We start from the raw sequence: 27,481 nt of genomic DNA, 5'->3' as shown, positions 1-27,481 counted from the left end.
GCTTCACACGACCTTTTGCGCTTGTAAATAGTTATCATGACTGGAGGCTGATCAACACATACAATTGTACTCGCCTGCGCGAAATTCGAGTGAGCACGTGCCACGCGGTGAATATACGTGGAGACCCCTCCACCTTTGCATGAGCACATCCCACTTCGGCACGCTGCCGCCAAGCCTGGGACAATTCCTCCCTCTGCTTCCGAGCACAACACACGACAAAGCCGACCGACAAATTCAACCTCTCCCACACTTGCACTCTCTACCGCCGCAGATCCCTCCGAGCCCTGTTGGCTTTGCAAACTCATCGTCATCCCGCCCAGCAAACCAACGTCGGCCGGAACCTGCGGCCCCGCATTTTCATTTCACCGCTCTCCACCTCAACCATGCAACAAGCTGTCTTTCAAATGTCGCGGTAGCATTGTTACAACCTCGAATTCTCTTTAGAATTCCCCTGTGGTGCCGCTTGTTGACACTGCTAATCCGGGCCCACTCAATCCTCCATCTGAAATTCCACCCGGTCTGAGTCAAAAGCCATGGAGGCTCAGGTCCGTGACCGCCCTCAACGACTTCTGTACTGCCTCCAAGCCCTATACTCACTGTAACAGCTCGAGAATGCCATCGATATTGCCTCCAGCCCTACCTCCAGCCAGGAGCTTCGCGGTCAAGCCCTCGAGTTTCTCCACCAACTGCGAGCCGATGGCTCCGCCTGGCAGGCATCACTGAATCTGTTCACACGCGACCCTCCTCCCGCCGAAATCGTCCGCCACTCGTCTTTAGACCTCGTAAACAGCGCCGTCCATGTTCACCGGTTAGACCCACAAAGCTTGGCCTATATCAAGGACACCTTGATGAACTATGTTCAACAAAAGTACGCTTCTGGGAACACTGCTACAGACTCCAATCATATCCAAAACAAGCTTATGCAGACCATCACCTATCTTTTCGTTACGCTATACCCCACCTCCTGGCAATCCTTCTTCGACGACTTTCGAGCCCTTGCCGGGGACCAGGCCGCAATTGGCAATGTAAATAAGACCGGAACGATGCTATACCTTCGGATGTTGAGCCAGGTCCATGATGAAATCGCTGATGTGCTGCTGGAGAGGCCTGACGGAGAGAAGAAGCGAAACACGGAACTGAAGGACCTGATTCGTCACCGAGATGCCCAGAAGATCTCATTATCCTGGCAGGAGATACTCGCAAAGTGGCGGGAGACCGATCTGGGCCTCATAGAAATGTGTCTCAGAACAGTGGGGCGATGGGTGAGCTGGATTGATATTTCGCTTGTGGTAAATCAATCGATGATAGGCATGTTTCTTGAGATGGCAGGCCAACAGGGCATATCCGATCCAGACAGTCCACAGGGCCGCGTTCGCGACGCCGCTATCGACACCTTCTCTGAGATTGTGGGCAAGAAGATGCAACCACCAGAGAAAGTGCAACTGATAACGTTCTTGAACCTTCCAGAGGTAGTGGGCCAGCTCATCGCAAGCCCTGCGCTGTCCGATTTAAGAAACACGCCAGACTACGATAATGATCTTGCTGAGACCGTAGCGAAACTGGTCAATAATATCGTATTCGATATAGTCAAGATTCTGGAAAACGACTCCGTAGACGATCAGACCCGCCAGCGCGCAAACGAACTGATCCAGGTTTTCGCGCCTTACCTTCTGCGTTTCTTTGCGGACCAGTACGATGAAGTCTGCTCCACGGTAATACCTTCCCTGACCGACCTTCTGACGTTTTTCCGAAAGCTTCAGAAGAAGACTGGGGCTTTGCCAGAGCAGTACGCGAACATACTTCCTACCGTATTGGAAGCCATTATCAGCAAACTGAAGTACGACGAAACGGCTTCCTGGGGAGAGGAGGACGAGCAAACTGATGAGGCCGAGTTCCAAGACCTTCGGAAACGTCTCCATGTTTTGCAACAAACTGTAGCCGCAATAGACGAATCGTTCTACATCGAGACACTCAGCCGGCTAGTTGAGGATACATTCAGACGCCGAGCATCGAATGACCAGTCCTTGAACTGGCGGGATCTCGACCTGGCTCTTTACGAAATGTATCTGTTCGGAGAATTAGCCATCAAAAACCAAGGTTTGTATGCTAAACGCGAACCATCGTCTGTGGCAGCTCAGCGGTTAGTGGGGATGATGACAAGCATGACCGAGTCTGGTATGTATCCCTACCTCCCGAACGAAATACGTATCTAAACGCTCGTAGACTTGGCCGACTACCCACATCCAGCGATTCAACTACAGTACATGGAAATTTGTGTGCGGTACCATCAATTCTTCGAGCAGAATCCACACTTTGTTCCCAAGGTTCTCCAGAATTTCGTGCGGCTTACTCATCATACTCACGTCAAGGTGCGATCTAGGTCGTGGTACCTGTTCCACCGTTTCGTGAAGCCTCTTCGTGCCCAGCTCGGAAATGTGTCCCATGACATTATCCAAGCCGTCGCAGATTTGCTCACCATCAAGGCGGAGCTTCCGGATGATTCAGGAGATGACATGTCGTCGGATGAGGAGGACCAATCTGCCGATGCCCTCTTCCAGTCACAGCTGTACCTCTTCGAAGCCGTCGGCTGCATTGCCTCTTCCCCCACCGTCTCAATCGAGAACAAGAAACTTTATGCCCAAACGATATTGAATCCTTTGTTCGCGGACCTCGAGCGAACGCTTCCACAAGCGCAAGGCGGCGACGAGCGTGCCGTACTTCAGGTACACCACATCATCATGGCCATTGGAACGCTTGCTCGCGGGTATTCAGACTGGGTGCCATCCAGCAGTCATTCACTTCCACAGTCAGAAGTTGCCGAAGAATTCTCCAGGGCATCGGAAGCCATTCTGGTTGCCCTCGATGCTTTGAATCAGTCGATGCAGATTCGCAACGCTGCGCGATTCGCATTCTCGCGACTGATAGCAGTCCTTGGATCTCGTATTCTCCAACAGCTCCCCTCTTGGATTGAGGGACTTCTGTCAATGAGTTCTACCACAGACGAGATCAGCACCTTCCTCAAAGTCCTCGGTCAGGTAATGTTCGCGTTCCAGGCTGAGGTGGCCAATGTACTGGATACGCTTCTGGGGTCATTGCTGCAACGCATCTATTCCGCACTTGGTGTCGTCCCTGCGGGTACAGACGATGAGATCCAGCTCGCCGAGCTTCGTCGGGAATATCTCAACTTCATCGTGGCGCTCCTCAACAATGGGCTCGGGGAGGTACTGATCAGTGAGACAAACCAGTCGACTTTCGAGACCGTCATCACCTCTCTGGATACGTTTGCTCGCGACACAAAGGATTATCCTACTGCGAGATTAGCCATCAGTGTCCTGGTCAAGATGGTCCAGTACTGGGGCGGCCCCAACAAGATTTCCTCAGCCACAGACAACACCCCGAGCACTTTCACCCCGAAACCCATCCCCGGCTTCGATAACTACATCGTCGAGCGTTTCTCCCCTCTCATATGGTCCGTCCCGGCGTCCCCGGGCTTCAGCATCAAGGACGCGCAGGCCAAGCAAGTCCTCCAGGAACTCGCCATCCTGCAAGCGCAGATTGTAGTGAAAGCGGGAGATGCGTATGTAGAGCGGTTGAAGTCGGAGCTCGGTGGTATGGGCTCGAATGAGGATATGGTGAATGAGTATCTGGGGAAGTTGGCGGCGTCGTTTGAGGGAGGGAAGAAGGAGAGGGAGTGGAGGATGTTTTTTGCGGGGTTTGTTGAGCGGTTGCTTGCGGCGAGGGGATAGGCTGGGGTAGATGGTTCTCGTATGGCGGTGCATCAAATGGGGGCGTTTTGTGGAGGGTTTCTTGGGAGGGAGGTTTGGTGGGTGGTGCGTTTTCTTTTGCTTCAGAGCCAAGGGGGAATTGATTGTATGGCTTAGTGGTGGGTGGGGTGGGCGGATGCATATGTTGCGGTGTCCGACTTGGGTGGGGTGATGCTGTAGTCGAATATCCGTTCACATTGATTACACATGAAAGAAGTTGTGTGGTGTTGAAATCGAACTTGAATTGCTGTCAACGTATCTCTTCACTTCGAAGACTCTCTATTTGGAAATAGAATACATCCATGCATCCATAGCCGGGAGTCGTGGAAGAAGCTTCCAATCGACTTTTAGTAGCGATGGGAAATGGTGTATCTACCGACCCAACCAACTCCTCTGCCAGAATTCCACAACGGTGAATGAAAGATTCGGGGAGCCTTTGTGTGGCTGTAAATCTCATATCCCACATCCGTCCCCCAAGCGCCCATGCCATCCGTGCTGATATCAAAACATGAAAACGCCAGCTCATAGATGCACCCTATTGAAGTAAGTTCTCATGTCTCGTAATCTCGACCTCGTCGCCAGAATCCTCGCGCAAATAGCCGTCTCAAATGGGCACATTCTCCTGCCCTGGCCCATTCCGCGCTCCTCTTCCTTACTGCGCAGTCGTTTCCACCTCCCCCTCCGAAAAGTCTCCCATCCTGATCCTCTTCTCTCTCACACACACACTATCCCTCCACCTATTCCACCATCATCAATCACCTCCCCTCCCCCTCCTCTCAACAAGCACCCCCAACCTCCTCCCCGGAACCCTCATCAACTCCTCCCTACACGCCCCACACACAACGAGCAGGCAAAAACTGCACGTCGCCCTGACCGTCCCGGGCGTACTCAATCCGCAAACCATGCAACTCGGGGGCTGGGAGCGGGGGGTGGAAATGGCGAAGTTCGCGTGCGAAGTGTAGCAATTGTGGTGGGAGGGCAGGAGGGGGGCTGGGGGTTGCGGGAGGGGTTGTTGGGTGAGGGGGATGAAGGTTGCAGGTGCGGCGAGGGGGAAGCGGATGGTTGTGGGCGAGGTGGATGGGGAGGGGCGGGAGATGGAGATGGTCGGTTGGGAGGAGTGCTGTGCCTCGCTTTGCTGCTGTTGGAGTATTTGTTGTTGCTGTTGCTGAGCCATCTGTTGGGGTGGTTGTTGGCGCCATGCGTGTGCGAACTGCGGTTGAGGCAGTACCTGCGGCACAGTCTGCAGCTGCTGGTAGCTAAACGGCCTCCGCGTAATTTTCTCGTCTACGGAAAGCGGTGAAACGGGGGATTCGGGCTCCTTAAGCGCGGCGGCGATGGTGCTCGCCAGGGTCTGTGTAGGACGCGGTTGTTGCAGGAATTCTTTGGAGACAGCCTCCCACTCTGCCAACTCTTTCCTCGATGGTGGTGGTGCTGCTTCTTCGACTCGTGTCGAGGACTTTGAAGATCGCGTGGTTGCGGTTGGCATGTTCGCTGGATCCTCCGGTTCAGACAATGGATTCGCCTCTTGCTGCACTCTCTTCCCCTCCTTTAACTCCGGTGTAGCCTCAGGCGTGATCACCGTAGGTTTCGGTGGCGCAACTGGCGCGCTGACTTCAGGCTCAGACGACTAGATAATCACAATCAGCACATCCTTTACATCGTTTCCCGCCCTCAAGGTCGCTGCTCGCACTCACCTAGTCGCGAGTGCCGGATAAGCGCAGGTGGAGGGAACGTAAGACGTACCTTGACGACGCGGGAGCCCGCGTCACTCTTATTCCCTTGGGATGTCCTCGCCGGCGGCGCTACTTCCTGTGCTTGCGTTTTGCTACGTCGGGGGTTGGATGGGAGGCCTGGATAGATCCTACGTGGGGCCCCGGGGAGACCGATTCTCTTGCTCGTGTCGGTGTTATTGTTGTTGTCCACCACGGCGGGCAGGTCGTCGGGCGTCGGTGGGAGATTGTTGGTGCGGGTGGCGGAAGAAGCGGTTTGCGACGGGGCTTCTCGCTCGGGTGCGGAACGTTGCGAGGTCTTGCTCACGCGCTCAAAGGCAGTGACAGGCTGCTCTTCAGATACACCCGTGGCTCGTGAACTGTCTAGATCGGTTTCAGGATCAGTACCTATAAGTTTTGAAGCAGCCGCCGCGGCAGCTGCGAGCTTGCCTCTGGGCCCGTTCTTCAGATCAGCGAGACTGGCGAATCGCTTCGGAAAACTAGGTTGCGGGAGAGGCTTGCGTGCGATTTTTGCAGTGCGCTCCTGAGGGCTCACTTCCTTGGGTCTGGGCGGCTCTTGTAGGTCGTCTGGCCCTTTGGAGTCTTTCCGGGAGGACTTCGATTGGTGATGGCCCATTGTGGAGCGGGAGTCCCGCTGTATGGATACGCGGAGTTCGGACTTCTCTGGAGGAGGCGGCGGAAGCGGCCGATCCTGTAGTGACTGTGATCGCGGTGGGAAGGAGGGTTGCTCTTTTGGTGGTGCCGGCGGCGCTTGCGGTACAGGAGAAGGCGGAACGATTGCTGTCGAACCGTTGCTGGCGAGTAGTTTGAGGGACGGTGGTTTGGACTGGCGTATCATTGACCGGGATATTATTCTCGTGCGACTCTCGATTGAGTTCTTTCGTCGGCCGTCGAAGGAGCCTGCGTCATCCACTGCATGATTGTTAGCCTGTCCTTGAGGGAAGAGAAGCAAGAAGCGGAGGCGGGACGCGGCGATTATATAGGTGGGGTCGGTGACTCGCGAAAGTCGAAGTGAAGGCGAGTTGCGCGCGCAATAGTGGCCGTGGAGTGAGCTTTGGTCGTTTGTCTCTCTTTCACCGTCCACTCAGTGGACCTATGCTCGCGCCACAGTCGAGGTATTCTCACCGCTGCGGTTGCACCAAGCGCCTCATTTCGCCACGGTACCGAAATAATGATATTGTGATGATGGTAGTAGAAGAATTCCTACCTCTCAACTGAAAGCGCATGGACATGGCTGACGGTAGCGGTTTCTCGTGACTACCCTGTGGAGGAGGGGGAAGCTCCTTCGGCGCTGGCACTGGCGACCATGAGGGGGGTTCGGTCTGCCCAAAAGAGGTTCCATATTCGTTTAATAGAGCGCTGATGACATCCTGTCGTGAAGAGGGGACGCTCAGTCCAAAGTTCGACGGAATCATGACTTCGGTCATTATAGTTAGGCACTCTTTGTCGATACGGTTTTATGTGGAGAAAATGGTAGAAAGTACGACGTGAGGAGAAGAAGATAATGACGTAGAACAGTATAAAAGAGCGTAGAGTCGAACACGTCGTCGACTGGACTACATAGTCGGAAGTGAGAGGCTGAGTACGGCAAAGGAAGAAGACATTGTGTCCATCCTCAGATGAAAGAGTGGCTGCTCGGACCGAGAAGTAACACAGTCATCCCTCCCCCAATCCGCAGGCTGACCAGTAGCGGGCTGGGCCATCAAACACTCTGGTGTTTGGGCATGCCAACAAGCTTGCTGTTTGTCGCAGGTTTCAGCCAGGATGCTCCGCCAGCCGGGCGATCCCATGCAAGGAGTCGCTGTCTATCTGGAAATTGATGGGATGACGGGATGTTGCGCCCCACTACTGTGCCTCTCTTTTTCCATATCTCAGAGAATTGGTTATTGTGATGAACAATATACATAGCTCATCGATACCAGAGCAGAGTAGCGAGATATCGAGAGGCGTGGAGCGGGCAAAGGGCACCGAGGTGTGGTCGGATCTGACATCCATCTGAAATTCTCAGGGGTCGGTTTGATTGAGGGGTGCACGTCAGCACGTGACGACTTTACCACCATCTGTTTCAGAAATCATAAGTGACCCAATCGTTGACCAGATGGCGACGTTGTTCGTGTGATGATGTGGTACGTCACCCTCGGCATTGCATGACTTGACCAAACGTATATGCAAGTCTGTTGCATACATAGGTATGAACTACGACCTCTTGAAGACATAAAGACCGATACAACGCCAATATTTCGACCATCATAGCAGTCATATTCTATCAAAGCCAGGTGCCACGCAACGGCAGCATATTGATTAAGTCTATTATTGCGACCGAAATTCCAGGACCGCATTATTACTCTATCGCACATGGATCTTCCCGGGTACAAAATAATAAGGTTTCCTTGAGCTGTCCCCAGCAAAACCTGGCTAAGATAATGATGTTTCTCGAAGCCGACGAGCCTCTTCATCAAGGGATAACAATGTTTCGGAAGCCTATCCAAACGCCGTCCGGGTAAACACGCCGGACAAGTCTCACGCCCAGCTCCTCCAGATGCCATGTCCCGCGGGTATCCTCTCCCAGTCAACAAAAGAAAGTTAGAAATCAATCCAGAGCGCCGTCGCTGATGATTCGACCGGTAGTCGAGAAAGGACATTATAAACAGGAATGCAATCGAGAGTCCTATATCCATAAGGCACGGGAAGAAGAGAAGTTCCGCTGCAGGTTTCCCTCATACGAAGAAACCTAGCAGAAGCATAAATACTACGGTGATGGCCGGTGTCATCGAAATCGTCATGGTTGCGGCTGCTGCTTTGAGCGGTGTTGCGGTCTGATTCACGAACCCGGTCCCGCAGGCGATTCCGATCTGCTGAGCGGCTCCGTTATAAGTTTGACTGATCGGCTGCGTTGTATTCCCGGCAAAGGACGAGAAGATGGCCATGACGTCCTGGAGACAGGAGTTACAGGTTGCTCTCGTGCCGCCAGGTAATGGTACGCCGAGCGGTAAGTAATATGGATAGGGATCGGTGATGGCGGATCTATTCGTCACAGCATTGGCATAGCCTGGGGGTTTCCGTCAGTGAGGAATAACCAAAGCTGACTTGAAGAGAAGACATACAATAGCTTCCTGCATCATCCTTCAGGCAACTTGCCTGGTACAGTGGCTCATAGGCTATCAGGCCATTATAAGCCTGTATCACCTGCGGATTGTCGTTCGCATAGTCCACAGCACAATTGTTATCTCCTATCAGTTCCCGCGCGAGGTGATTCATGGTGTCTGTGCATTTTGTCATGTCCACTCGACAAGTCGCCTCCAATGTCTGGGTTATTCGCACGAAGGATTTGGACGCATCGAAAAAGCCGCTTGAGGTCTGCCTAATAGTTAATGGGGCGCAGCAGGCCAGTCTCTCCCGGACATACCTGCAGCATCAAGGAAAACGGATGGCATTCTGAAAAGTCCTTGTTGGTAAGAAACGTGCGGAAAAAGGCGGCGCAGGACGCGGTGTAGTTGTTCGATAAAGCCGTGTCAAAAGGGGTCGGGACCTTGAAGTCGGAAGGGGTGGCATTGGGATCCGTTGCGATGGAGGACTTGGGAGCGTTGGCAGATGCTGTGGAGGAGACTTTGGCGTCATTCTGCCTGCGATGGAGATGCATGAATGGAGCGACTGGTGGCGGACGGGTGTCCACAATTAGGAGCGACGGCTCTCGCGCTGTTTCCCAAACTAAATCTGCTGATCTTCGCTGATCTTCGAGTCCATCAAAAGCAGAGGCAGCACTGGTCAACGAAGTGCAACACACGAGGAGGACCACAATAATGGAAAACGCCGTGGAAAGACGCTTTACGGTTGACAATGATGTCGAGGGCGAAGAACGAAAATAGACCCGGGGGCGCTCAAGATTGTCGTGGTGTTCCCGCGCCGAGGTCACGCAGTCTGAGTCGCTATCATGACTATGGTGCGACAATGCTTCCGCGTTCTCGTCGATACGGGGCGAAGCACGGAATCCCATGTTTTCCTGAGGATACAGATGGACGCGATCCGTCCTCATGTTGCAATCCGTTTTCCTCTTTCCTATGAACACACCATCCGCGAGTACACCATGTCCGAGATTTGCAATCGTGACACAGCTGAATGGCGACCTGGTGCTCGATGAAGCCTGAACTTGATAGGGTACGCAGTCAGGTACCTTGCAGCACGATCGAGCGGTCCGAATCGGGGGGTGCCACAGTGCGGGTACGGGAGAAGCGGGAGATGCGTTTTGTCAAGTGTGAACGGCGAACGAGAGACGACAGTTGGAGTAGGTGGGAGTGTCGATCGTTGTCAGGAATGGTTCTTCGAGGGTGATGAATACGCAGCCTTGCAAAGTCTTCTGCGTCTCAAGGCGTGTGCCACATCGGAGGGCGGACGCCGACTATTTCATTGTTCATTGCGCCAGATTACGCAGCCTTCAGGCCATCAGGAGGCGCATTCGATATTCGGTTGACAAGGAGTCATGGCGAGTCGGGTAAACGCCGCGGGGGGTTGAACAGGATTGAGTAAGCTTGGTTGTCTCCAGTCACGGTCGGTTGGTCAAGGAGGGTTTGGCGTGTGCGCTCAATATCTCCATGCAGCTGGGAAGCCATGTTGGGGAATGTTCTAGGTCCTGAAGAACTCCCCATTTAAGCTTGGCCCACTGATTCCAGGGACCCAAAAAGTCTCCCAGAGCATTGATTAATTTTTGGCAACGAACGAACGGTGTGGCGCACGCCCGGCAGCGAAGAATGCAAGCCTCCATGAAGCCCCACCGTGCAAGCATGACCTCAACTCCTGAACAACTTTTCAACTTCCTTCCAGGTTTGCCAGTAGGTACTGTATTAGTCCACAACTTGGCCCGACGCTGTCGAATGTTGTCACCACCGGCGGTCTGTTCTTTCTGTCGCTGGGTGAGTACGCAGTACTTTCTCCAGCTGATGCTGCTGATGATGCGGATACTGTCGACCCCACGGGTTACCCCTAGGTTATTAGCTGCCAAGCCAATAAAGCCACTCCAACTAGCTCTCCCATCTCCCTATCGGAGCGTTTCCTCAAAATGCGCAGTCAGCTCCTCTTTTGATAGTTTCTTCGCAGTTCAACAAATTGATGCCACACCCAACACTCTTCATCTCCCGAGATGAACTCAACAAGATCCCAGCTGCGCGCATGGTATGCCCTTTTTGCCAACCTGTTGGCTGTGACCATCATTCCCAGCTACCGCACACGTACGGCACGGATCCTGAGCGGCCTCTTAGGCGTTCCACAGTTTCGATATGCAATGCTTTCACGAACGCGACGCTGGCTGCTGTTGGTTCCCCATCCAAAATCCCATTTGAAGCGAGGGGTGATATCGGCCGGCAGTGGTGCTCTTCCTCCTCCTTAATTCATGCGTGTAGAAAGTCATCAAGTCCTCTTCGTCCTCCAAATTGGTTGGTGATACCAGAATGGGAAACTCGATTGAGATATAGAATGGCCTTCGAGGTGCAACCCTGTTGAGTCGTATACGTATTGCGCGAACCCTGGATACAGCTTATCAATAAGACGATGGCATATGAACAGGTGGTCTGAGGTTGCCAAACCTCTCGAAACATAAGAGCTTTGCTATGACCTTGGGCAGACCCTGCCCACTTCAAAAGCCGATTGCAACGACGGGTTGTCAGCCACGTAATGCTCGCCCAGCAAGAAATTAAAGATATAATGTAAGAAACATTATCCACAGTGTCGGTGTAATTGTTGATGGACGCCTGAGGGTGAGGATGGTGGTTGACGTTGAATCAAGGTTATTCGAAGCTCCTTGGCATGGTCTACAGACGGAAGGCACGTTCAGTGAGATGCATTTACCGTACCTCCAGGATGCGTCTCTATATCGAACTGTTACACTAGCCAATTAAGAACTAGGCTAATGATTAGATGGCGTGTTCTCCTTCCGCGTTAGTATCTGGGAAGTTCGAGATTGAGAGAGTGTTGTATCTTTCATGACATGTGCGGTTGCACGGATGAGGTTAACAACTGAGGAATAATGAGAATGCGGGAGCGATGAAGATGCGGGGATAATCTCTGAATGGGAAAGATTGTTCATAGGGGAGTGGGTATGCGGAGGAGCAGGATCAAAGGACGAGATGGGGACAATGAGGCAATGCAATGCGGATTAGAAATTAGGAAATAGACAAGGTCATAGATCGACGGCGGCCACTCGTCACTGAGCACATACACATAAGAAAAGCGTCATAACACCAGCCGCCCTCACACCGGCGGCTTAACACCACTCTCACACACCCCCGATTGCGTCCCACACCTCACCGTCAACCGATCACTCGCCTCGCCAATCCAAACCGCATACTCGCCCTCCGTATCCGGCACCACCCAATTCTGCCTCACAACATCCCAAACACTGACATCCTTCCTCGTCAACCGCAGCTCCAGCGTCTGGCTCTCCCCCGGCGCCAACGTCCTCGACTTCTCAAAATCCCGCAGCTGAATCACAGGCGTGTCCCACGCGATTCCCTGTGGGAACTGCAGATACAGCTGCGCAACTGCCTTCCCGGGTCTGCTGCCCGTGTTGCTGACGGTGACGGAGACGCGGTATGCAACATCAAAGAGGGCGGGATTGCCGCCTTGGGCTCCTCCAGCGGGAGGACCGGGTTTTTGCACATTTGAGTAACCGGCTGGATAGGGGTACTTGGACGTCGAGCTTGCGACTGCGGCCGCGGCGTCGGCGTCCCGTTTGTCGAGGAAGGAGTAGAGGTAGCGCCAGATGCGGTTGAAGCTCTCGGGCCAGTAGGCTTCTGATGGTGGGGGTATGGAGGTTGGGTACGACGGTGTCGCGCCTTTTGCTGGGCGTGTGGGCGGGAGAGTAGACAGGGGCGTGACCGGTGTGATTGTAGCGTTGGTGAAGGAGAAGGTGGTGTAACTAAGGCCGTGGCCAAAGGCATATCGCCCTTTGATTCCTGCTTTGTTGAAGTGGCGGTAGTCGATGTAGAGGCCCTCCGTGAACGTGTCTTGGGGTTGGCCGAGCTGGAATCCGACTAGGTCGAGGCTGTCGGGGTAGTCATCTTCGGATTTGGGAATCGTGTACGGGAGATGGCCGGAGGGAGAGACATCGCCGAAGAGAACTTGCATGAGGGAATCGCCTGCTTCCTGACCGGGAAGATGGGCGAAGAGAATGGCTTTGACGGAGGGAAGATCGTGCCATTCTTCCAGAATGATTGGACCCACCGTGTGGACGACAACGACCACGTTTGAGTACTTCGCTGCAACGTCTTTGACTAGTTTGTCTCCATTGCGCCACGCACGGAGGCCCGCAGAAGTGCGGTCACCAGGGTTGCCGTCCACTGTGATATAATTCTCGCCGGAGTCCGCATTGATGAAAACAAGTGCTGTGTCTCCAGGAGAAGGGTTCGAATTCGAAGGGAAGGAATCGGTGTTGAAGAACTTGTAGTTGGCGCCACGGGCCTTGAGGCCGTCGATAGGAGAGTCCATATAAGGGTATCGTGCGGAACCGCTACCCCAGCCCATACCAAGCGTGCCCTTATTGCAGCCCTGATCGGCGCAAGAGTTGATACCGTCCGGATTCTTCTCAGCGTCGGTTCCAAATACCTTAAGGGTAGCGTTCCGAGATAGAGGTAGACTTCCGTTCATATTCTTGAGGAGCGTGATGGCATCGCGGGCTACGGCTCGCGCAACCTCGGCATGGTTCCCTTGAACATTGACGAATTCATTAACAACTCCTCGGGGTGAGATGAGAGCACCAGGGTAGAGAGGGCCTTCAGCATCTTGCGTGTTGGTGTCAAAGTTTGGCTTAGGGTAGTTGGGTGAATCCTGAAATCCTTAGTCAGATACTGAGCGACGGGCTGACACACAATGTGACTGTATGGGGGTCTGGCATGGGGAGGGGGAATTCACTGACCTGTCCCATCTTAAACCAAGTAGCGAGAATTCGGGTGACAGCGTCGTTCAAGCGATCAACCGGAATGGAGCCATTCAATACCGACCGGGAATACTCATACATCCAGTAAGAGTTCCCAAGTAGAGGGACAGTGTGCACGTCACCCGGCATGCTGAGATCGAGTCCAGCCAATGCCGAATCTACACCAGAGATCTGCGCCAACCAATCTGACATGACAAAGCCTTGGAAGCCGAGCTCATCTTTAAGAATGCCATTGATGAGATAACTGTTCTGTGAGCAGGCTGATCCGTTAACCTGATACATGTTAGCCTATCGTCGGTAGTCTCTTTCAACGTAGGGCATACCGCGTTATAAGCAACCATGACAGCGCCGACGCCAGACCTGACACCTTCGGCGAAAGGCCACAGATAAAGTTCATGCAACGTCCGATCATCGAGATTCGAACTGATTCCCGGTTGGAAAATATTGTACATCCGGTACATTTCCTGCTCATTGGCAATCAGATGTTTAATCGTAGCGATGACCCCAACGCTCTGTATGCCTTCAATGGACAGTGCTCCACCAAACGCCTGTAACACAGGATCAGAGCCGAAGCCTAAAATATTCAGCTAAGCTCAGGATGATATAGCACTCTAGCACAATACCAACCTTCCCAATTACGGCCACCTCGTGGCTTTCGTCCCAATGGACCTACACTGGGCCCGAGATGGACATTTACGCCTTTCCCCCTGAACTCTTCCCCTATGGCAACTGCTCGCTCATACATGAGTGCTTTGTCCCATGTTGCTCCGACGGTGATCCCTGCTGGAAAGGCGGTGTTGTGATCTGTGTTTCGAACACCCAAGGGACCGTCTTGCAGGCACCTAGGATGCTGTGAGATCCTCCTCAAGTCCGTGTACACAAGGTTAACCATACAGCTGAGGAATGCCAGCGCGAAGCGCGCTGCCGGTATTTCCAACACATCTCCCCATGAAAATTCCAGTACCCGCTGTGATGTTGGTCTTCTCCGCCAGTGTCAGGTTCGACACGATCAGGGAAGCCTTTCTGTAAGCTTCTGTCCAATCCGACGTCCACCCGCCATGCGGCGCAGGATAGTAGGGAGGCGCAACATATCCTGCCGGAACTGGTATGCGCTTCTCAACTGCAGCACCGAGTACGCAGGAGGAGAAGATCAAAGCCGCGAGCGGGACGGCCGCCAGTGAGTTGAGCATAATGATAACGAGTGACTGAAAAGAAAGAGGCCGCGAGGAAGCTCGCTGAGTATACGTATTGGCGCAACCGCTTCATAAACAATTACTGTACTCAGCATGCAAGTAACTATCCCTGGACCCTGGAAGCCGCTTAGAGCGCGAACTCCACGTTTTGGTGCATATCGCCGTGCTCGCTACCTGAACTCGTATAAACTTCGGCATAATGACGAATGCCAGGAGCAGTCTGCTGAGCACATTGCAGTTCGTCACTCCCGAAAAAAAGAGCAGGTGAGAGCTTTTGTCCGTAGGCAGGCGCCGGTTAAAAGTAAGTGACCGCGTGGAAAACCTGGAAAGATCAAGCAGGTGTCCTTGGCGTTAATAAGCTACATCCGAATGGGGCGACAGTTCCAAGGGTTGGGATGCCCGATATTTTAACTGGTCAGTTGTTGTTCAGCAACCGTGTGAACGAGAGCGGCTTGCCTATGCTGTCAACGGATGATCAGAAAGGCTCTGGAAAGCGCTGAGAAAATGCAGATATAGATGTAGACCTCCAGAGTGCAGTTGTTTCTTAGTTATGACTTTTCGATAGCAGCTGTTCCCAGTAGGCAGTAAGCTCCATTGGCGCGTCCCCCATGCTGCTGTGTATGCGTAACCACTGCATGAGGGACATTTTGGGGGATACGTCCGACCCCGGGCGTATTCCACACTTCCGTCAATAGCTCCCAGGGCTTGCTAGCTTGTTGTATCGGCAATCGATCGTCTCTGCGATCCTCTCCTTGAGGGCTTGGAAAACGCGCCGAACAGAGCAGATGAAGCTGTTGAACCTCAAGTTTAGGTTGGAAGAGGTGCATGGAAAAACCTCGGATCTTTCATTCACTAGTACAGTTTGGGAAAGTTACCCCTGAATATGTATCCTCCGCATTGCCATCTCCCCACCCGCACCACGTAAGAAATCCACTTTTTCGACGACTTGTCTGATTTTGCGAACGCCATTATTGCGATTCCCATTCATGCCAAATCTGTCCTGGCCCTGTTCATAAGTCAGATCATGGATAACCCTTGATGCTAGAATTCTCGATGATGAACAGGCTATGGGAAGTTCACCACAGCACAAACCCATGTGTGAGAGCGTAGCTACGGTCAGTGCTGGTTCAATGTCTTCACGAAGACAGCCAGAATTTATCACCACGAGCTGCGCCATTGTGCATACCAGACAACTCTGGAATGCCAATATGTTGATCACCATCATTGCACGCCGTTAATTGTCGAACATGTCACATACCCCCGCGGAAGCGGTCTAGCTTTATGCCCCCGGATCTTACGGATGGATTCCCAGTCTCCCAGCATGTTGGAGGAGCTGGTGGCAGGAAGTCGTCCGCGCGGACGAGACAGCCGAGACTTGTATAAGGGTTTAAGAGTACTGTAAGCCCCCCGAGGTTTGCTTACACCTAACACGCGCAGCGTGCCCGCATTGTCGCTTTCATCTTGCTTCAAAATGGTCATCAAATATGCGTTCTTTACTTTTCCGTTCCTCTGTTCTGCCTTGGCATATAATAAAGTTGCCGCCGATACCTGTGGAGCGGTTGGGAATCGGAGTGACATTCTGATCAGGCGTTCGCTCGCCCCCGAATACATCGAAGAACAGGATAACTACTGGTCCACAGGATGTGGTGCTATGAAGCCATCATGCATTCTGTATCCATCTTCCGCCGAGGAGGTCGCAGCGATTGTCCGGGTACTGAACGAGAATAAAGAACCGTTTGTTGTCAAATCTGGCGGTCACAATCCGAATAGGGGTTTCGCAAGCATCGCCAACGGTCCCCTCATCTCTACGAAGTACTTGAACGAAGTCACCTTCAATCCGGACTCAATGACTGTCCGTATCGGGCCGGGTAACGACTGGGACGAAGTGCAAGCAGTATTGCAAAAGTCTGGGGTCGCAGCCGTGGGTGGTAGGATTGGCGGAGTGGGTGTTGGCGGCTACATGCTTGGTGGGGGACTCAGCTTTATGTCGACAGAATACGGTTGGGCTGCCAACAATGTTGTCGAGTTCGAGGTTGTGCTTGCGAATGCGAGCATTGTCACGGCTTCAAAAGATTCACACCCCGATCTCTTCAAGGCGTTGAAAGGGGGCGGCAACAACTATGGCGTTGTAACCGCTTTCACCGTGCTTGCGCATCCGCAAGGCCAGGTATGTTGTGCCGTATCACCATCATGCGAACAAGAGATTGAGTTTTGTGTAGATTTGGGGTGGGAATCTGATGTTCACTGCCAATCAGACGCCAGCGCTTCTAACCGCCATACGTGAGTTCACGGAAAATTACCCAGACGAAAAGGCCGCGATCATCATGACAACTCAGCTCTCCGCCGTCGGGGCTATCGACATGTGGCTCATGTTGTAGGTTGCGCCTTTCAGACCAATTCCGATCAGTTACTGACAGCTTTAAGCCTCTTTTATGATGGACCTACTCCTCCGCCGGGCACATTCGATGTGTTCACCAATATCGGTCCCATCCTCAACAACTGCAAGACGCGCGACTACGACGAACTCCTTACGTACAACAATTTTGGTATCGTCAAGGGTTCCGTCTACACGATCACTACCGAAACCACGCCCGTACCTCCTTCCGAGCATGGTGCGGAAGTGCTCGGAGCTTATTACAACCACTGGCGGAATATCACGGAGGGCCTTTTGGCTGTTCCTGGATTCCTCGGCGCCATGGCACTTCAGCCTATTCCCAAGAGGCTTGCTCGTAAAGCGAAAGAGATGGGCGGTGATCTTCTCGATTTGGACGACGATGTGGATCGCCTCATCATCGAGGTCAACTACTCGTACCTCTCCGCCAGTGACGACAAGAAGATTGACAAGGCCTTGCAGAAGTTCTACAAAGGCACCGGAGATCTCATCAGGAGATTCCAGAAGAACGGAAAGCTACCCAAAGCATACCTGCCTCTCTTCGCAAACGATGGCTATTACAGGCAGGACTATTTCGGGCGACTGAGGACTGCAGACTTTGCCCGCAGGGTACGTGATCGTTACGATCCAGAAGGCTTCTTCGCAACCAGGACAGGAGGCTTCAAGTTGTGAGATAGTTTGTCTGGTTTGTAAGCGCAGGTACTGCATCTTTTCACGTCCGACTGAACACCCCCCTGCACTTCCTCTGTACTGCTGTTTTCTACATCTAATTTAAACAGCTAGCAGGTACAGCAATATAGGAGGTCCTGCAATTAGCTTTGTAGCCTGCCTCTACGTATAGTAGTATGTTTAGAAAGAAAATTCTACCTGTTGCAATACTAAGTTGTAGCTAGTTACCTTGTGCTGGGTAGGTAATTCCACCTACAGAGGAATTGCAGCCGGATGTTCAGTCGGACTTGGAAAGCCGCAGTAGCTGGCCGCTGGGTTTATCGATTGTGAAGTCAGTTGCCGGTATCGAGGCTGCGAAGGGGGCTATGCACGCGCGGCTTGCTGCATCTTGACAGACGAATGGCTGTGGAGCAGGGGAGACGACCGTCTTATGCGATCTACACAACCAGGGACGTGGAGACAATAGCACACAGTAATACCCAGAGAGATACCCGGGCTTAGAATAGCGATAATACATCTAATTCCACAACCAGATCACTGGAGCAATGGACAAAGCGGGTTATTCTTGCAGAGAAGGGGCTCGGCTGCATCGATTCACACACTCTGATGTGCTGCTGAGGCAGTGACAGTAACAGCGTCGAATTCAACGCACCTTTACGGCACAGTAAGGAGCAGTACAATGGTGAATAGAAGACCAATTGAGGAGGGGGTGGGCGCTTGCGGGACAATGGATGGCCGCTCGGCACGTGCTGCCAGATGTTTCGAAACATTCACCCCAACGATCAAGGCTGCCGGGTGAACATCGTTATCACATCCACCTGCGTGCGCTTAACAGTCGAACCGGGGAAGCTCGCAGCGCTCGTCTCAACCCATTCCACGCTCCCGAGGACCCGTTCGTCGCGTGGTGTTTCTCCACGACTCCGTCCCGCTATGCAGGCTTACTATGTGCTGCCATTGCTGACATGAACATGTCCACTTCCACGACTGCGCAGTCCCTCTGCAGCACCTCTTCTGCAGTGCTCAGCCTTGCCAAGGAGATGAGCACACACCGCACCACAGCGTTTGCGGCGTTGATTACCCCGGCCTGGGGGTCTTATTTTGGCGGCCTACCAGACGGTCAATCGCGCGGTTAGCCGCCCGTCGTCGTCCCACCACCACCACCGCTTTCTGCAGAACAGGCCTATTCTTAAACATACAGCCGCAGCGAGGGTCAAGGGAGTTCTTCTCAAACAGGCGCTTCTGTCCCAACTGGTACCCCTTGTTGCCGGGGAGGGACGGCACCCGCGTCATCGACCACTCATGCAGGTCTAATCGTGCGCCGCCATGTCTTTTCGAAGAAGCGCCCAGTGTGGGTGACCGTATAGTCAGCCTCCCGTTCGCCTACCTCTCGACGCTTCTACTTTGAGTGAGGCGCGAGCGTCTGCAGAAACAGGACATGGTTTCATGGGAAATTCTCCGGACGGCCATAATTGGAGCCACCGTTTGGCTGGCCTGGGGTTTGTACCTAGCTGCGGCTCGTCCTGCTATAAAGGAGAACAAGAACGGCCTCAACTGCGGTTCTTGAAATGGCCCTTTGAGCAACAACCCCATATCCCTTCGTTTCTCTGTCGATTCATCTTATCCCGTTTCTTTCCTACTCGTCATAGTAATCGACACTCTCGCTCTTCTCCGTCTTAATCATAATTTCTATCAAGCTTGATCGACACAATACATCCACCATCTCCATATCATCTCACATCTCCTCAAAGTCTCCGTCCACCAAAATTGTCTATCTATACCGTACACCACTGTGGCCTTCTCCATGACCACTATGCCCAAGGTCGACAAGACTGGTCAGCATGCCCATCGGCACTCCATCTCCACGGCTTCCGCAGCAGGCAATGGTGCGAGAAGTTCGACTTGGACTTCGCAGGATGACGATACCCTGATCAAGGCACGAGCCTCTGGATTGAATTGGAACCAGATTGCGCCCAGACACTTCCCTAACAAAACGCCCAATGCGTGCCGCAAGAGACATGAGCGATTGATGGAGCGCCAGAATGCGGAGCAGTGGGATGGCGTCAAGTTGGATGTTCTGGCGCAGGCATACATGGATGTCCGGCGAGAAATGTGGAGTCTCCTCGCAGCCAGGGTGGGAGAGAAGTGGCAGATTGTCGAGACCAAGGTATGTATACCTCACTCTGGATGCAGATATGTAAACTAACATTCCGCGCAGTGCATGGAGAAGGGGCTCAAAAACCTCAATCAGGCCTACCGGTCCGCACAGAAGAAACAGGGTACTTATGACGATGACCACGGTGACAGTGGAATTGGGCATTGTTCTGACCTGGACGAAGAACACGAGGAGCGCATGCCCTCTTCGACGCTTTCGGACGTCTCCGGCCCGGCCTTCACCTACCAACAAACCTACACGGCCCACTCGCACCATCAGAGGGTTCCCAGCATCCAGAACATGCTGCAGTTCCCGGGCCCCACGCATCCCCTTCAACATCATTGAGCGCCTTCTTTTAGTGCTCTGTTTCCCGTTATTTATTTTTTGAGCTTTGGCTCACTTCATGATTTTTCTCCTTCTTTCTTTTCCGTTGCTTTTCAAACATAACACCCTCCTTTTTCCTTGTATGAAGCTCTTGGCAGCCAAAGACCAGACGGCTGACCACCACAACGATACCATCACCTAGACTAAGGCTAGGTTCAGTCCTTTCGGCGTTTGTAACCACATTTCAGGGTGCAGCAGCATAGCGAGCGGCGTTGCAGTGGGTTTGGTAATGCGGGTATATAGGATGGACACTCGCTTCTCACGATTGAACGACAGGAAAGGATTGAATTTCTCAGGGACTTGGGACAGGGAGCAGGCGTCGAAGACTCTCCTTCGCAGGACTCTGCATTTTTCGACGGGATCGGGACTGTTGAATAGATCTCTTTTACATACCTACTTGTTACATTTCTCTCCAATAGTTTGTTGGATATATGTCCCTCTTCATAGCTCATTCCCTGACTTTCCACTGTGACCATCATGCCATCGTTTCTCGTTCCTGACGGGGACGGTTGCGTTCAGGGGCATACGGCACCCCTTACGACCACCACGAAAGCCACCCACAAAGTCCCTCCCCAGCCATCGGCAATCTCCCTCCCGTACTCCCGAGATCTCTTCCGTCTCTTTGTCTCAGATCCGATCTCTGGCCGCAGCACCATCGCCGCCCTCGGCCGCAGTGAAACCCCAACAGCGAGGCTTCGCACGTTGAGGTCCCCATTTCCCAAATAATCCAGCATTTTCCAACAACGACAATTTCTCAGCACAGACGACATTTCTATATTCTATGGTGCAGTGCAGGTGTGAACGAAAGTCTAATTATAGTCATGGGACCTGCGTCTTGGCAGCGTACATCTCACCATAGCCCCGCGGTTCGCGCTAGACCGTGTGGGGATGCATGGTTACGCTAAACTACAATGGGCATGTATGACCTAAGGACTCGAAGATACCAACAACATAGTCGAACCTACACTGTACCTGCACTCCGCCTCACCACCAGCGTCTTTGAGACTCTATCCTCTCGACCATGCCGTTCTCCTAGAAGTCTCACTCTCCCACCGCTGTCCAACAGGGAAAAATAGTAAAAACATAGCACGAAACACACCACAATGCTTCCACCCTCCACCCTCCCACCTTCTCCACCACTACAACAAACATGACCACCACCACCCGCCCCCTCCTCCGCATCCCCTATACCACCCCCCTCCCGCCCGGCCGCCCAATCCCCTCCACCGCCTCCACCCTCCCGGGCGCCATCACCGCCCTCGCAGAATTCCTCTCCGCCTCGTGGCCCTCCTCCCCCAACTACACTCCCTTCTCTCCCCTCCTCCCCTCCCAATCCACCCTCCCCCAATCCCTCCTCGCCCGCAAACAGCGCACCCTGATCCTCTCGGGCGCCGGCCTCAGCGTCGCCTCCGGCCTGCCCGACTACCGAGGCCCCCGCGGCACCTACACGCTGAACCAGAACTACCGACCCATCTACTACCACGAGTTTTGCTCGAACCACGAGGCGCGGAAGCGGTACTGGGCAAGGAGTTTCCTGGGGTGGCCCGTGGTGCAGCGGGCGAGGGGGAATCGGGGGCATGTTGCTGTGGAGGCGTTGGCGGGGATGGGCGTCGTGGGTGGGGTGGTTACGCAGAGTATGTGCTTTTCTATTTCTTATCTATATATCTTACTTTTGAGGTCTTTTCGGGGGTCCTGTTGTTTATTGATTTCGTGGCTATGTCCTGTCTGCATTCGTTTTCCATCCCTTTATCGTCCAGTGCTCTTTCGCTTTCTCTCCGTCTGCGTCTTACAAAGCGTTTCCACTTCTTCAGCTCCTATTATATGTGTATATATATATAGAGACAAGAGAGAAAAGAGAAAAGAAAGAAAAACAAACCAACTAACCCACCCCCAGACGTCGACGCCCTCCACACAACCCCCTCCTCCCCCCTACCCATACCCATCATAAACCTCCACGGCACCCTCACAACCCTAACCTGCCTAACCTGCCGCACCCCCCATCCACGCACACACTTCCAAACCACCCTCTCAACCCTCAACCCCACCTTCTCCGCCCTCCTATCCACCCTCCTCGAATCCAACGCCCTCTCCACCTCAGATCCCACCGAGAAGCAACGGAGAGCAGGACGAGCAGGCCTCGAAACAAACCCCGACGGCGACATCTCCCTCCCCGGCCTCAACCTCAAATACACGCACTTCCGCTACCCCGCCTGCCCCACCTGCCTCACCAACCCAGACGTAGAAACGCACGTCGATTCCGCCGGCGCCTTACTCCCCACCTCTCCCGCAGGCATCCTCAAACCAAACGTCACCATGTTCGGCGAATCGCTTTGCCCAGAGACGAAGCGCGCGGCGGAGCGCGCCGTCGATGAAGCGGCGAGGTTATTGGTGGTGGGGAGTAGTTTGGCGACGTATAGCGCGTTTCGACTGGTTAAGAGGGCGAGGGAGCAGGGGATGAGGGTGGGGGTGGTGAGTGTGGGCGGTGTGAGGGGGGAGGGGGAGATTTTCTTTGGTGGTGGTGGTGGTGCGCTTGGCGGGGGCGATGGGGATGGGGGTGGGGATGGGGCTGGGGCTAGGGGTAGGAGGGGGGAGAAGGGGAATCAGAGGGTGATTCAGGAGGTGCTGGAGATGGGGGCGGGGAGGGAGGGCGTCAGGATCAATCTTGAGGCTGAGGATGTGTTGAGCGGTGTTGTCGAGGTGCTGGGTGGGGGGAAGGTGGAGATGGAGATGGAGATGGAGCGAGGGGCTGAGTATGGCGTTGGATAGGGCGGAATTGTGGAGGTGAGAAGAAGTGTATTTATGTGGCGTGTATGATCAAGACCCCTGCATAACTTGCGTAGTAAATGGGCATCTACCACAGGGATAGATGGAAAGAAACGGTGCATTCGAACAGACACACCAGAGTAGATATCGAAATCACGACTCGACTTGTTGACCATCACACTCTTTCTAAGCACAATGACAGACAGCATTCAAGCTTCCTCATGACTCCACGACAACTAGAGTCATCCTTGAAACCCAACGAATAAGATTCAGAGGAGGACATGCATGACTCCTCACTCACACGAGCGTGCCTCACCCCCTTCGCAAACTTCGTCCATGGCAGCCAAAGGGCCACCATGACAGTATCAACGATGAGACCAGATGGCAAAAGTACATTCATTACATATATCGTAGGGCTCTTGCGCTGCATCGCGTAGCCCATCCATGCCCAACCATCCATGGCATGCATCATGGAGGCAAACGGCAAGCATCCACCTTATGTCTGGAAACATCAGATCTCGCTCAGCTAGCTCGCTTGCAGGAACAACAACGCAAACGACGGCGCAAACCATTCGGAAATCACCACCCGCCATCTTTCCAGGGGACGCAACGTTTGCACACCCGCTTCGCTTTTGGACCACAAACAAAGGAGAAGAAGGAAAAGAGAAGTCATACTCGTCCACCGCCGGTTAAGCACGTGGAAGCAAGACTTGCTTCAGCTGGAGCGCCTCGAAATGCATCATCGCGCAGTACTATCCGCCCGCTGCGCTCGCAGATCGAAACAGCGAATAGACCCCGCGAGCCCGTGTATAGAAGGAAGAAAAAGACCGGAAAGAGCTTTTGGGGTGGCGGGAACCGAAGAAGATGTGAGGAGATGTGGAACGAGGGTCAGAGCATGGCTACCATACGCCAGTAAGACACCCGAGGGTCATTTGGAAGCGCCCGAGAAATGAGTCGAAGGAGAATAGTACAATCGCAGCTTTTCGTTGCTTCGGTAACGTCGTGTATCAAACAGAAAAGGACATAACCTAGGAAAGCTTTGGATGACGAGGAAATCCCGTAGGGAATCACAACCCCCCGAGACGCGGCGGCGCGCTCGCCTGTCTGGCGGCTGAGCACAACCTGGCTGCTCAAAGACAGTTCGGAATTGGAATTGCCAATCGGCTCCAACGATGCTTCATTCAGAACTGTTGACCGAGACGCCCGGGTCACTGGTCGGAGGAGTCCGCAGGTGCGAGGAGCTTCCAAACGAAGACAATTGCTTCTCGTGGTGCTCCTCACTGCTTCTCGGTTTCCACTTGAAAAACGTCTTGAGCTTCCCTGTGGTGCTGCTCCGGCCCGGACTGGTGCTGGTCGGCGATGTCGAGTCCGACTCTGCATTCATCATGGCAGGATCCAGCATCATCTCCTTGGAGTGACCACCATTGGTGCCGTTTCTGCAATCCCGGTTGCGTCGACGAGAACCCAAGCGCCACCACTCACTTCGTCGGGACGACTCGCGAGACGTGTCCGACATGGTGACGCTGCTGTCGGGCCCATCCTTCGAGTGCCACTGAGAACTGCGGTTGCGAGCAGAGCCATTTGCTGCGTGGCGGCGGTCAACATCAGACCCTCCCTGCGCACGGGGATGTGGCAAGGGATGGTTTGAATCGAGGTCAGGCCCACCTCCACCACCTGGACGAAGGACATCGTAAGAACATGACTTGTGCGGACTTGGACTCTTCCCCGGGCTGCGCCTTGACGGCGCCGTCACCGGTCTCGCACCATGTCCAACTTCGTCCGAACCAGTTCGGTACCCTCTCTGCGGCGACTGCCTGGTCAGTGTGTCCTTCCGCTTCGCTGGCGACCGAGATCTCGCAGCAGAACTCTGCCTCACGTCGGTAGCAGCATCTTCGGATGCGTCCGGGCTCTCTGTGACTATGAAAGCCGTTATACTCGCGTCTCCGCTGCCTCGCCTAGACTGGCGCAGATTCTCAAGAGAGGCCGGTGATCGTACACCTGGCATTGAGGCGCTCTTGTCAAAGCCCAGAGATGCTCTCCGAATTGCAGGAGCTTCCTCAACAGAGCCACGGGACCCTTTTCGACCCTTATCATCCGGAGCAGTAGATTCCGGGTATGAGGTAGGCTGCTCGGTGCGATCGGGAGCGCTGCGTAGCGCAGGGTCCGAGAAAGGGCTGGGATCGGGGTCGACAGAGATACGATGGGAAAGTAAGCCGAGGTGAATATGAGGATCCTTCTCCTTCCTCCGCTTCGCCTCCGCTATCTTCTCGACCCATGTGGCTTCGTTGGTCGCCATCTCGTCGACAGCGAACTGCATGCCGGGAAGGATGTCGGCGACCCCTTCAAAAAGGGGTTTCGCAAAAATGTTGATGAAGCCAATCTGCGACTCGCCCAGCTTGATGAGATCGTCACGCACTGGTGGCCCACCGAAGAGGCAAGACGGAATCTCCAGCTCTTGCTCCATGACGCCTTGATTGCTGAATTCGTCTGTCAAGATATGGGCCCATTTCACAGCCACATCAAACTTTCGAGCCTGCTGGGGGTTAGAAGAACTCCGGGGCTCCTCTTCTGATGAAAATGGTTGCACTTACGACATTGCTAATGTCTGCACACTTGATAAGGAGGCCGCAGGTCAAGTCTTTGTGCTCCTCACGTACTTTGGCGTTCCACTCCTCGACAATGTCTTTATCGTGGCCAACCTTCTCCTGCAAATTGCCGAGATCGGACATGTATTTGAAATGCAGCCCCATGTCTGTAGCCAATATGCTGTTGATCATCAACTTCCTCATCTTGGCATCCGCAAATGCTTTGGGCCAGTAGCGACGCAAAATCTGGGCATAAGCTGCGCAGTGGAACGACTCAAGAACGGAGCGGTCGTTGTAGAGCTGCGCTAGCGGCGCATTGAGCGCGACCAGGAAAGCGTTGTTTACGCCTGGATGTCCTACATCGTGTCCGATTGCCGATATCAAGAGGGTGAGAGCGTCGAAGGGACCGAGGATGTGCGCAATTGGCGACCGGTGTGAGGGATCGACGGGCGGACTCCCAGAGGGATATGGCGGAAGAGCGCCTATCTGGACCAGAAAGAAGAACACAGCTTGGAGGACATCGGAAACGTGCCGAAAGTTATGGTAAAGGACGAATTCATTGTAAGCGGTACGGCTCGCAAGCAGGAAGATGATCAGCTCGTCTGTGGACAAGATTAGGTTGGATACACAGGTACATCAAAGCGAGTGCGTCGTACCGTCAGTCATACGCCATTCTTCCACCTCGGGCATCTCCAGGGCGTGCTTCACCATGAGAAGTGCACCGTACAATAGCTCATCGTCGGTAAAGTCATGGGCCGAAAAGGCCCAGGATCCAATGGCGGCGGCGATGACAGGGCGGCGGTCTTCGTCCACATACAAATCCCTGGGATCCAGAGACTCGCCGACCGTCTCGGGATTACATATGCCGCTCATGAGACTCGAGACCATGGCTTCACGGAGGTATGCGTACGGCTTCGTGTCGTTGACACCAACCCAGGAGAGCTTGCGCTTTCTCTTGGTGGTGAGAAAGGCGGCTTCGGCTCGCGAGACCTCCTTGTGTATCCGGTAGGCGTGGACCGCTAGACCCTGCACATTGTCGGCAGAAAGGGGGCTTGATAATACATCGACGGCTCCGGCATCCAGATAGCGAGCCAGGCGCAAGGGATCGGTGAGAAGCTGGGGCGTCTGCTGCGCTGACGCCGGAAACGTAGTGGGCGTCATGCTGCCACGATCGAAACCGCTCAAGATGGCTATGGGTATGACTAGCCTCGAAAAGTTCTGGGACTGGATCTCGGAGGAGACGTGGGTGAGCAAATGGAAACCATACAGGTCTTCTAGCTCGGCCGTGTCACTCCTTCTTGTCCTGGTTGCCGTCGGCGAGGGAGTACGGGGTTCGCGGGAGAGACGCTTGAGCCGTTGCTCCTCGTCGTAAGGGATGTCGATTAGGACAATGGTGGGGTTATCGGCTGCGGCGGACTCGAGCAATTCGGAGATTTTATTGAGGCAGGACTGGCCGGATCCGCATATATGGACTAGCGTGATGTGCGGTCAGAGCCGATTGCAGGAGGAGTTTTTATTGTCGAGCGCGCCTACCTTGATTGAACGTCGAGAGGAGCAACTCTACGTTGTCATGGATCTCTCTCGGGGATGTCTTGCCTAAGGAGAAGTATCCTTGAGGAAGAGTGCCGGCGGTGGTGTGGGCAACCAACGACGAGGACAGCGAACCCCTCCGGATGTGCTCGTCATGGGCACGGCGGTTGGTATAGATGACATTGCAGGCGCCATGTTCCATCGTCTCCACGGGGGCCAGCAAGCCAAGCAGGCTGCTCTAGGGCGCGCGTGGAGGAGTGAATGGGCGGCTGCAGAGGGAGGAGATGGATCTGCTATGGGAGAGAGGGTAGGGACAATGACGCAATGGAAAGGAGATATGGGGAGAAGGGTTCCTGCCGGTCTAGGATGAGACGTCGGCGACGTCGGGCGGGATG

At 53.9% G+C, this 27,481-nt stretch overlaps 11 protein-coding genes across 11 annotated transcripts; 6 read left to right on the top strand and 5 right to left on the bottom strand.

The window, feature by feature from the left end:
• Positions 1-161: 161 nt before the first annotated feature.
• Positions 162-3,933, top strand: EI97DRAFT_419557 (Exportin-T). Its single transcript, XM_033796995.1, has 3 exons — positions 162-545; positions 606-2,175; positions 2,224-3,933. The coding sequence occupies exons 1-3, from the start codon at positions 534-536 to the stop codon at positions 3,744-3,746; spliced, it is 3,105 nt and encodes a 1,034-aa protein (XP_033653437.1). The 5' UTR covers positions 162-533; the 3' UTR covers positions 3,747-3,933.
• On the bottom strand, positions 3,881-4,402 carry EI97DRAFT_60139 (uncharacterized protein). The gene has a single exon (XM_033802954.1). It carries the CDS (start codon positions 4,288-4,290, stop codon positions 4,015-4,017), a length of 276 nt encoding a protein of 91 aa, XP_033653436.1. The 5' UTR covers positions 4,291-4,402; the 3' UTR covers positions 3,881-4,014.
• EI97DRAFT_60161 (uncharacterized protein) lies at positions 4,403-7,058 on the bottom strand. The gene is made up of 4 exons (XM_033802955.1): positions 6,702-7,058; positions 5,508-6,406; positions 4,559-5,391; positions 4,403-4,528 (listed from the first exon to the last, which is right to left on the bottom strand). Exons 1-4 carry the CDS (start codon positions 6,919-6,921, stop codon positions 4,516-4,518), a joined length of 1,965 nt encoding a protein of 654 aa, XP_033653435.1. The 5' UTR covers positions 6,922-7,058; the 3' UTR covers positions 4,403-4,515.
• A 1,153-nt stretch (positions 7,059-8,211) lies between these two features.
• EI97DRAFT_450694 (uncharacterized protein) lies at positions 8,212-9,134 on the bottom strand (the record flags this gene model as incomplete). The annotated part of the gene is made up of 3 exons (XM_033800300.1): positions 8,212-8,543; positions 8,599-8,851; positions 8,901-9,134. 3 exons carry the CDS (start codon positions 9,132-9,134, stop codon positions 8,212-8,214), a joined length of 819 nt encoding a protein of 272 aa, XP_033653434.1.
• Positions 9,135-11,652: 2,518 nt separating this feature from the next.
• On the bottom strand, positions 11,653-15,045 carry EI97DRAFT_59742 (beta-glucosidase-like protein). The gene is made up of 5 exons (XM_033802952.1): positions 14,313-15,045; positions 14,046-14,260; positions 13,742-13,992; positions 13,398-13,691; positions 11,653-13,309 (listed from the first exon to the last, which is right to left on the bottom strand). The coding sequence occupies exons 1-5, from the start codon at positions 14,606-14,608 to the stop codon at positions 11,735-11,737; spliced, it is 2,631 nt and encodes an 876-aa protein (XP_033653433.1). The 5' UTR covers positions 14,609-15,045; the 3' UTR covers positions 11,653-11,734.
• A 1,037-nt stretch (positions 15,046-16,082) lies between these two features.
• On the top strand, positions 16,083-17,675 carry EI97DRAFT_458892 (FAD-binding domain-containing protein; the record flags this gene model as incomplete). The annotated part of the gene is made up of 3 exons (XM_033800948.1): positions 16,083-16,778; positions 16,831-16,985; positions 17,036-17,675. The coding sequence occupies 3 exons, from the start codon at positions 16,083-16,085 to the stop codon at positions 17,673-17,675; spliced, it is 1,491 nt and encodes a 496-aa protein (XP_033653432.1).
• A 1,285-nt stretch (positions 17,676-18,960) lies between these two features.
• EI97DRAFT_59663 (uncharacterized protein) lies at positions 18,961-19,395 on the top strand. Its single transcript, XM_033802950.1, has one exon. It carries the CDS (start codon positions 19,116-19,118, stop codon positions 19,347-19,349), a length of 234 nt encoding a protein of 77 aa, XP_033653431.1. The 5' UTR covers positions 18,961-19,115; the 3' UTR covers positions 19,350-19,395.
• EI97DRAFT_59669 (uncharacterized protein) lies at positions 19,396-20,265 on the top strand. The gene is made up of 2 exons (XM_033802951.1): positions 19,396-19,836; positions 19,888-20,265. The coding sequence occupies exons 1-2, from the start codon at positions 19,474-19,476 to the stop codon at positions 20,167-20,169; spliced, it is 645 nt and encodes a 214-aa protein (XP_033653430.1). The 5' UTR covers positions 19,396-19,473; the 3' UTR covers positions 20,170-20,265.
• Positions 20,266-21,175: 910 nt separating this feature from the next.
• On the top strand, positions 21,176-23,152 carry EI97DRAFT_419541 (DHS-like NAD/FAD-binding domain-containing protein). The gene is made up of 2 exons (XM_033796994.1): positions 21,176-21,842; positions 22,103-23,152. The coding sequence occupies exons 1-2, from the start codon at positions 21,359-21,361 to the stop codon at positions 22,972-22,974; spliced, it is 1,356 nt and encodes a 451-aa protein (XP_033653429.1). The 5' UTR covers positions 21,176-21,358; the 3' UTR covers positions 22,975-23,152.
• Positions 23,153-23,327: 175 nt separating this feature from the next.
• EI97DRAFT_59635 (uncharacterized protein) lies at positions 23,328-24,017 on the top strand. The gene has a single exon (XM_033802948.1). It carries the CDS (start codon positions 23,435-23,437, stop codon positions 23,885-23,887), a length of 453 nt encoding a protein of 150 aa, XP_033653428.1. The 5' UTR covers positions 23,328-23,434; the 3' UTR covers positions 23,888-24,017.
• Positions 24,018-27,383, bottom strand: EI97DRAFT_59645 (HD-domain/PDEase-like protein). Its single transcript, XM_033802949.1, has 4 exons — positions 27,090-27,383; positions 26,213-27,028; positions 25,563-26,158; positions 24,018-25,504 (listed from the first exon to the last, which is right to left on the bottom strand). The coding sequence occupies exons 1-4, from the start codon at positions 27,286-27,288 to the stop codon at positions 24,149-24,151; spliced, it is 2,967 nt and encodes a 988-aa protein (XP_033653427.1). The 5' UTR covers positions 27,289-27,383; the 3' UTR covers positions 24,018-24,148.
• Between the last annotated feature and the right edge of the window lie 98 nt (positions 27,384-27,481).

This window comes from Westerdykella ornata, assembly GCF_010094085.1.
Source record: "Westerdykella ornata strain CBS 379.55 unplaced genomic scaffold EI97scaffold_12, whole genome shotgun sequence".
In the NCBI taxonomy this organism is placed as follows: domain Eukaryota; kingdom Fungi; phylum Ascomycota; class Dothideomycetes; order Pleosporales; family Sporormiaceae; genus Westerdykella; species Westerdykella ornata.
The sequence above is the reverse complement of the archived record's forward strand: the minus strand, read 5'-3'. Positions and strand labels throughout refer to the sequence as shown.

What these genes read in the sequence shown, in the direction of transcription:
- EI97DRAFT_59645 (XM_033802949.1), bottom strand. Translation starts at nt 27,288, where the DNA reads ATGGAACATGGCGCCTGCAATGTCATCTATACCAACCGCCGTGCCCAT. An exon ending in CCTCTCGACGTTCAATCAAG is followed by an intron (nt 27,029 to 27,089) that starts GTAGGCGCGCTC and finishes ACATCACGCTAG; the next exon opens with TCCATATATGCGGATCCGGC. An exon ending in GTGCAGACATTAGCAATGTC is followed by an intron (nt 25,505 to 25,562) that starts GTAAGTGCAACC and finishes AACCCCCAGCAG; the next exon opens with GCTCGAAAGTTTGATGTGGC.
- EI97DRAFT_59635 (XM_033802948.1), top strand. Translation starts at nt 23,435, where the DNA reads ATGCATCATGGAGGCAAACGGCAAGCATCCACCTTATGTCTGGAAACA.
- EI97DRAFT_60161 (XM_033802955.1), bottom strand. Translation starts at nt 6,921, where the DNA reads ATGACCGAAGTCATGATTCCGTCGAACTTTGGACTGAGCGTCCCCTCT. An exon ending in CATGCGCTTTCAGTTGAGAG is followed by an intron (nt 6,407 to 6,701) that starts GTAGGAATTCTT and finishes ACAATCATGCAG; the next exon opens with TGGATGACGCAGGCTCCTTC. An exon ending in CGGGCTCCCGCGTCGTCAAG is followed by an intron (nt 5,392 to 5,507) that starts GTACGTCTTACG and finishes GTGATTATCTAG; the next exon opens with TCGTCTGAGCCTGAAGTCAG.
- EI97DRAFT_419557 (XM_033796995.1), top strand. An exon ending in GACAAGCATGACCGAGTCTG is followed by an intron (nt 2,176 to 2,223) that starts GTATGTATCCCT and finishes AAACGCTCGTAG; the next exon opens with ACTTGGCCGACTACCCACAT.
- EI97DRAFT_60139 (XM_033802954.1), bottom strand. Translation starts at nt 4,290, where the DNA reads ATGAGCTGGCGTTTTCATGTTTTGATATCAGCACGGATGGCATGGGCG.
- EI97DRAFT_59669 (XM_033802951.1), top strand. Translation starts at nt 19,474, where the DNA reads ATGACCACTATGCCCAAGGTCGACAAGACTGGTCAGCATGCCCATCGG. An exon ending in GGCAGATTGTCGAGACCAAG is followed by an intron (nt 19,837 to 19,887) that starts GTATGTATACCT and finishes CATTCCGCGCAG; the next exon opens with TGCATGGAGAAGGGGCTCAA.
- EI97DRAFT_59663 (XM_033802950.1), top strand. Translation starts at nt 19,116, where the DNA reads ATGGGAAATTCTCCGGACGGCCATAATTGGAGCCACCGTTTGGCTGGC.
- EI97DRAFT_419541 (XM_033796994.1), top strand. Translation starts at nt 21,359, where the DNA reads ATGACCACCACCACCCGCCCCCTCCTCCGCATCCCCTATACCACCCCC. An exon ending in GGGTGGGGTGGTTACGCAGA is followed by an intron (nt 21,843 to 22,102) that starts GTATGTGCTTTT and finishes ACCCACCCCCAG; the next exon opens with ACGTCGACGCCCTCCACACA.
- EI97DRAFT_59742 (XM_033802952.1), bottom strand. Translation starts at nt 14,608, where the DNA reads ATGCTCAACTCACTGGCGGCCGTCCCGCTCGCGGCTTTGATCTTCTCC. An exon ending in AGGTGGCCGTAATTGGGAAG is followed by an intron (nt 13,993 to 14,045) that starts GTTGGTATTGTG and finishes TGAATATTTTAG; the next exon opens with GCTTCGGCTCTGATCCTGTG. An exon ending in TCATGGTTGCTTATAACGCG is followed by an intron (nt 13,692 to 13,741) that starts GTATGCCCTACG and finishes AACATGTATCAG; the next exon opens with GTTAACGGATCAGCCTGCTC.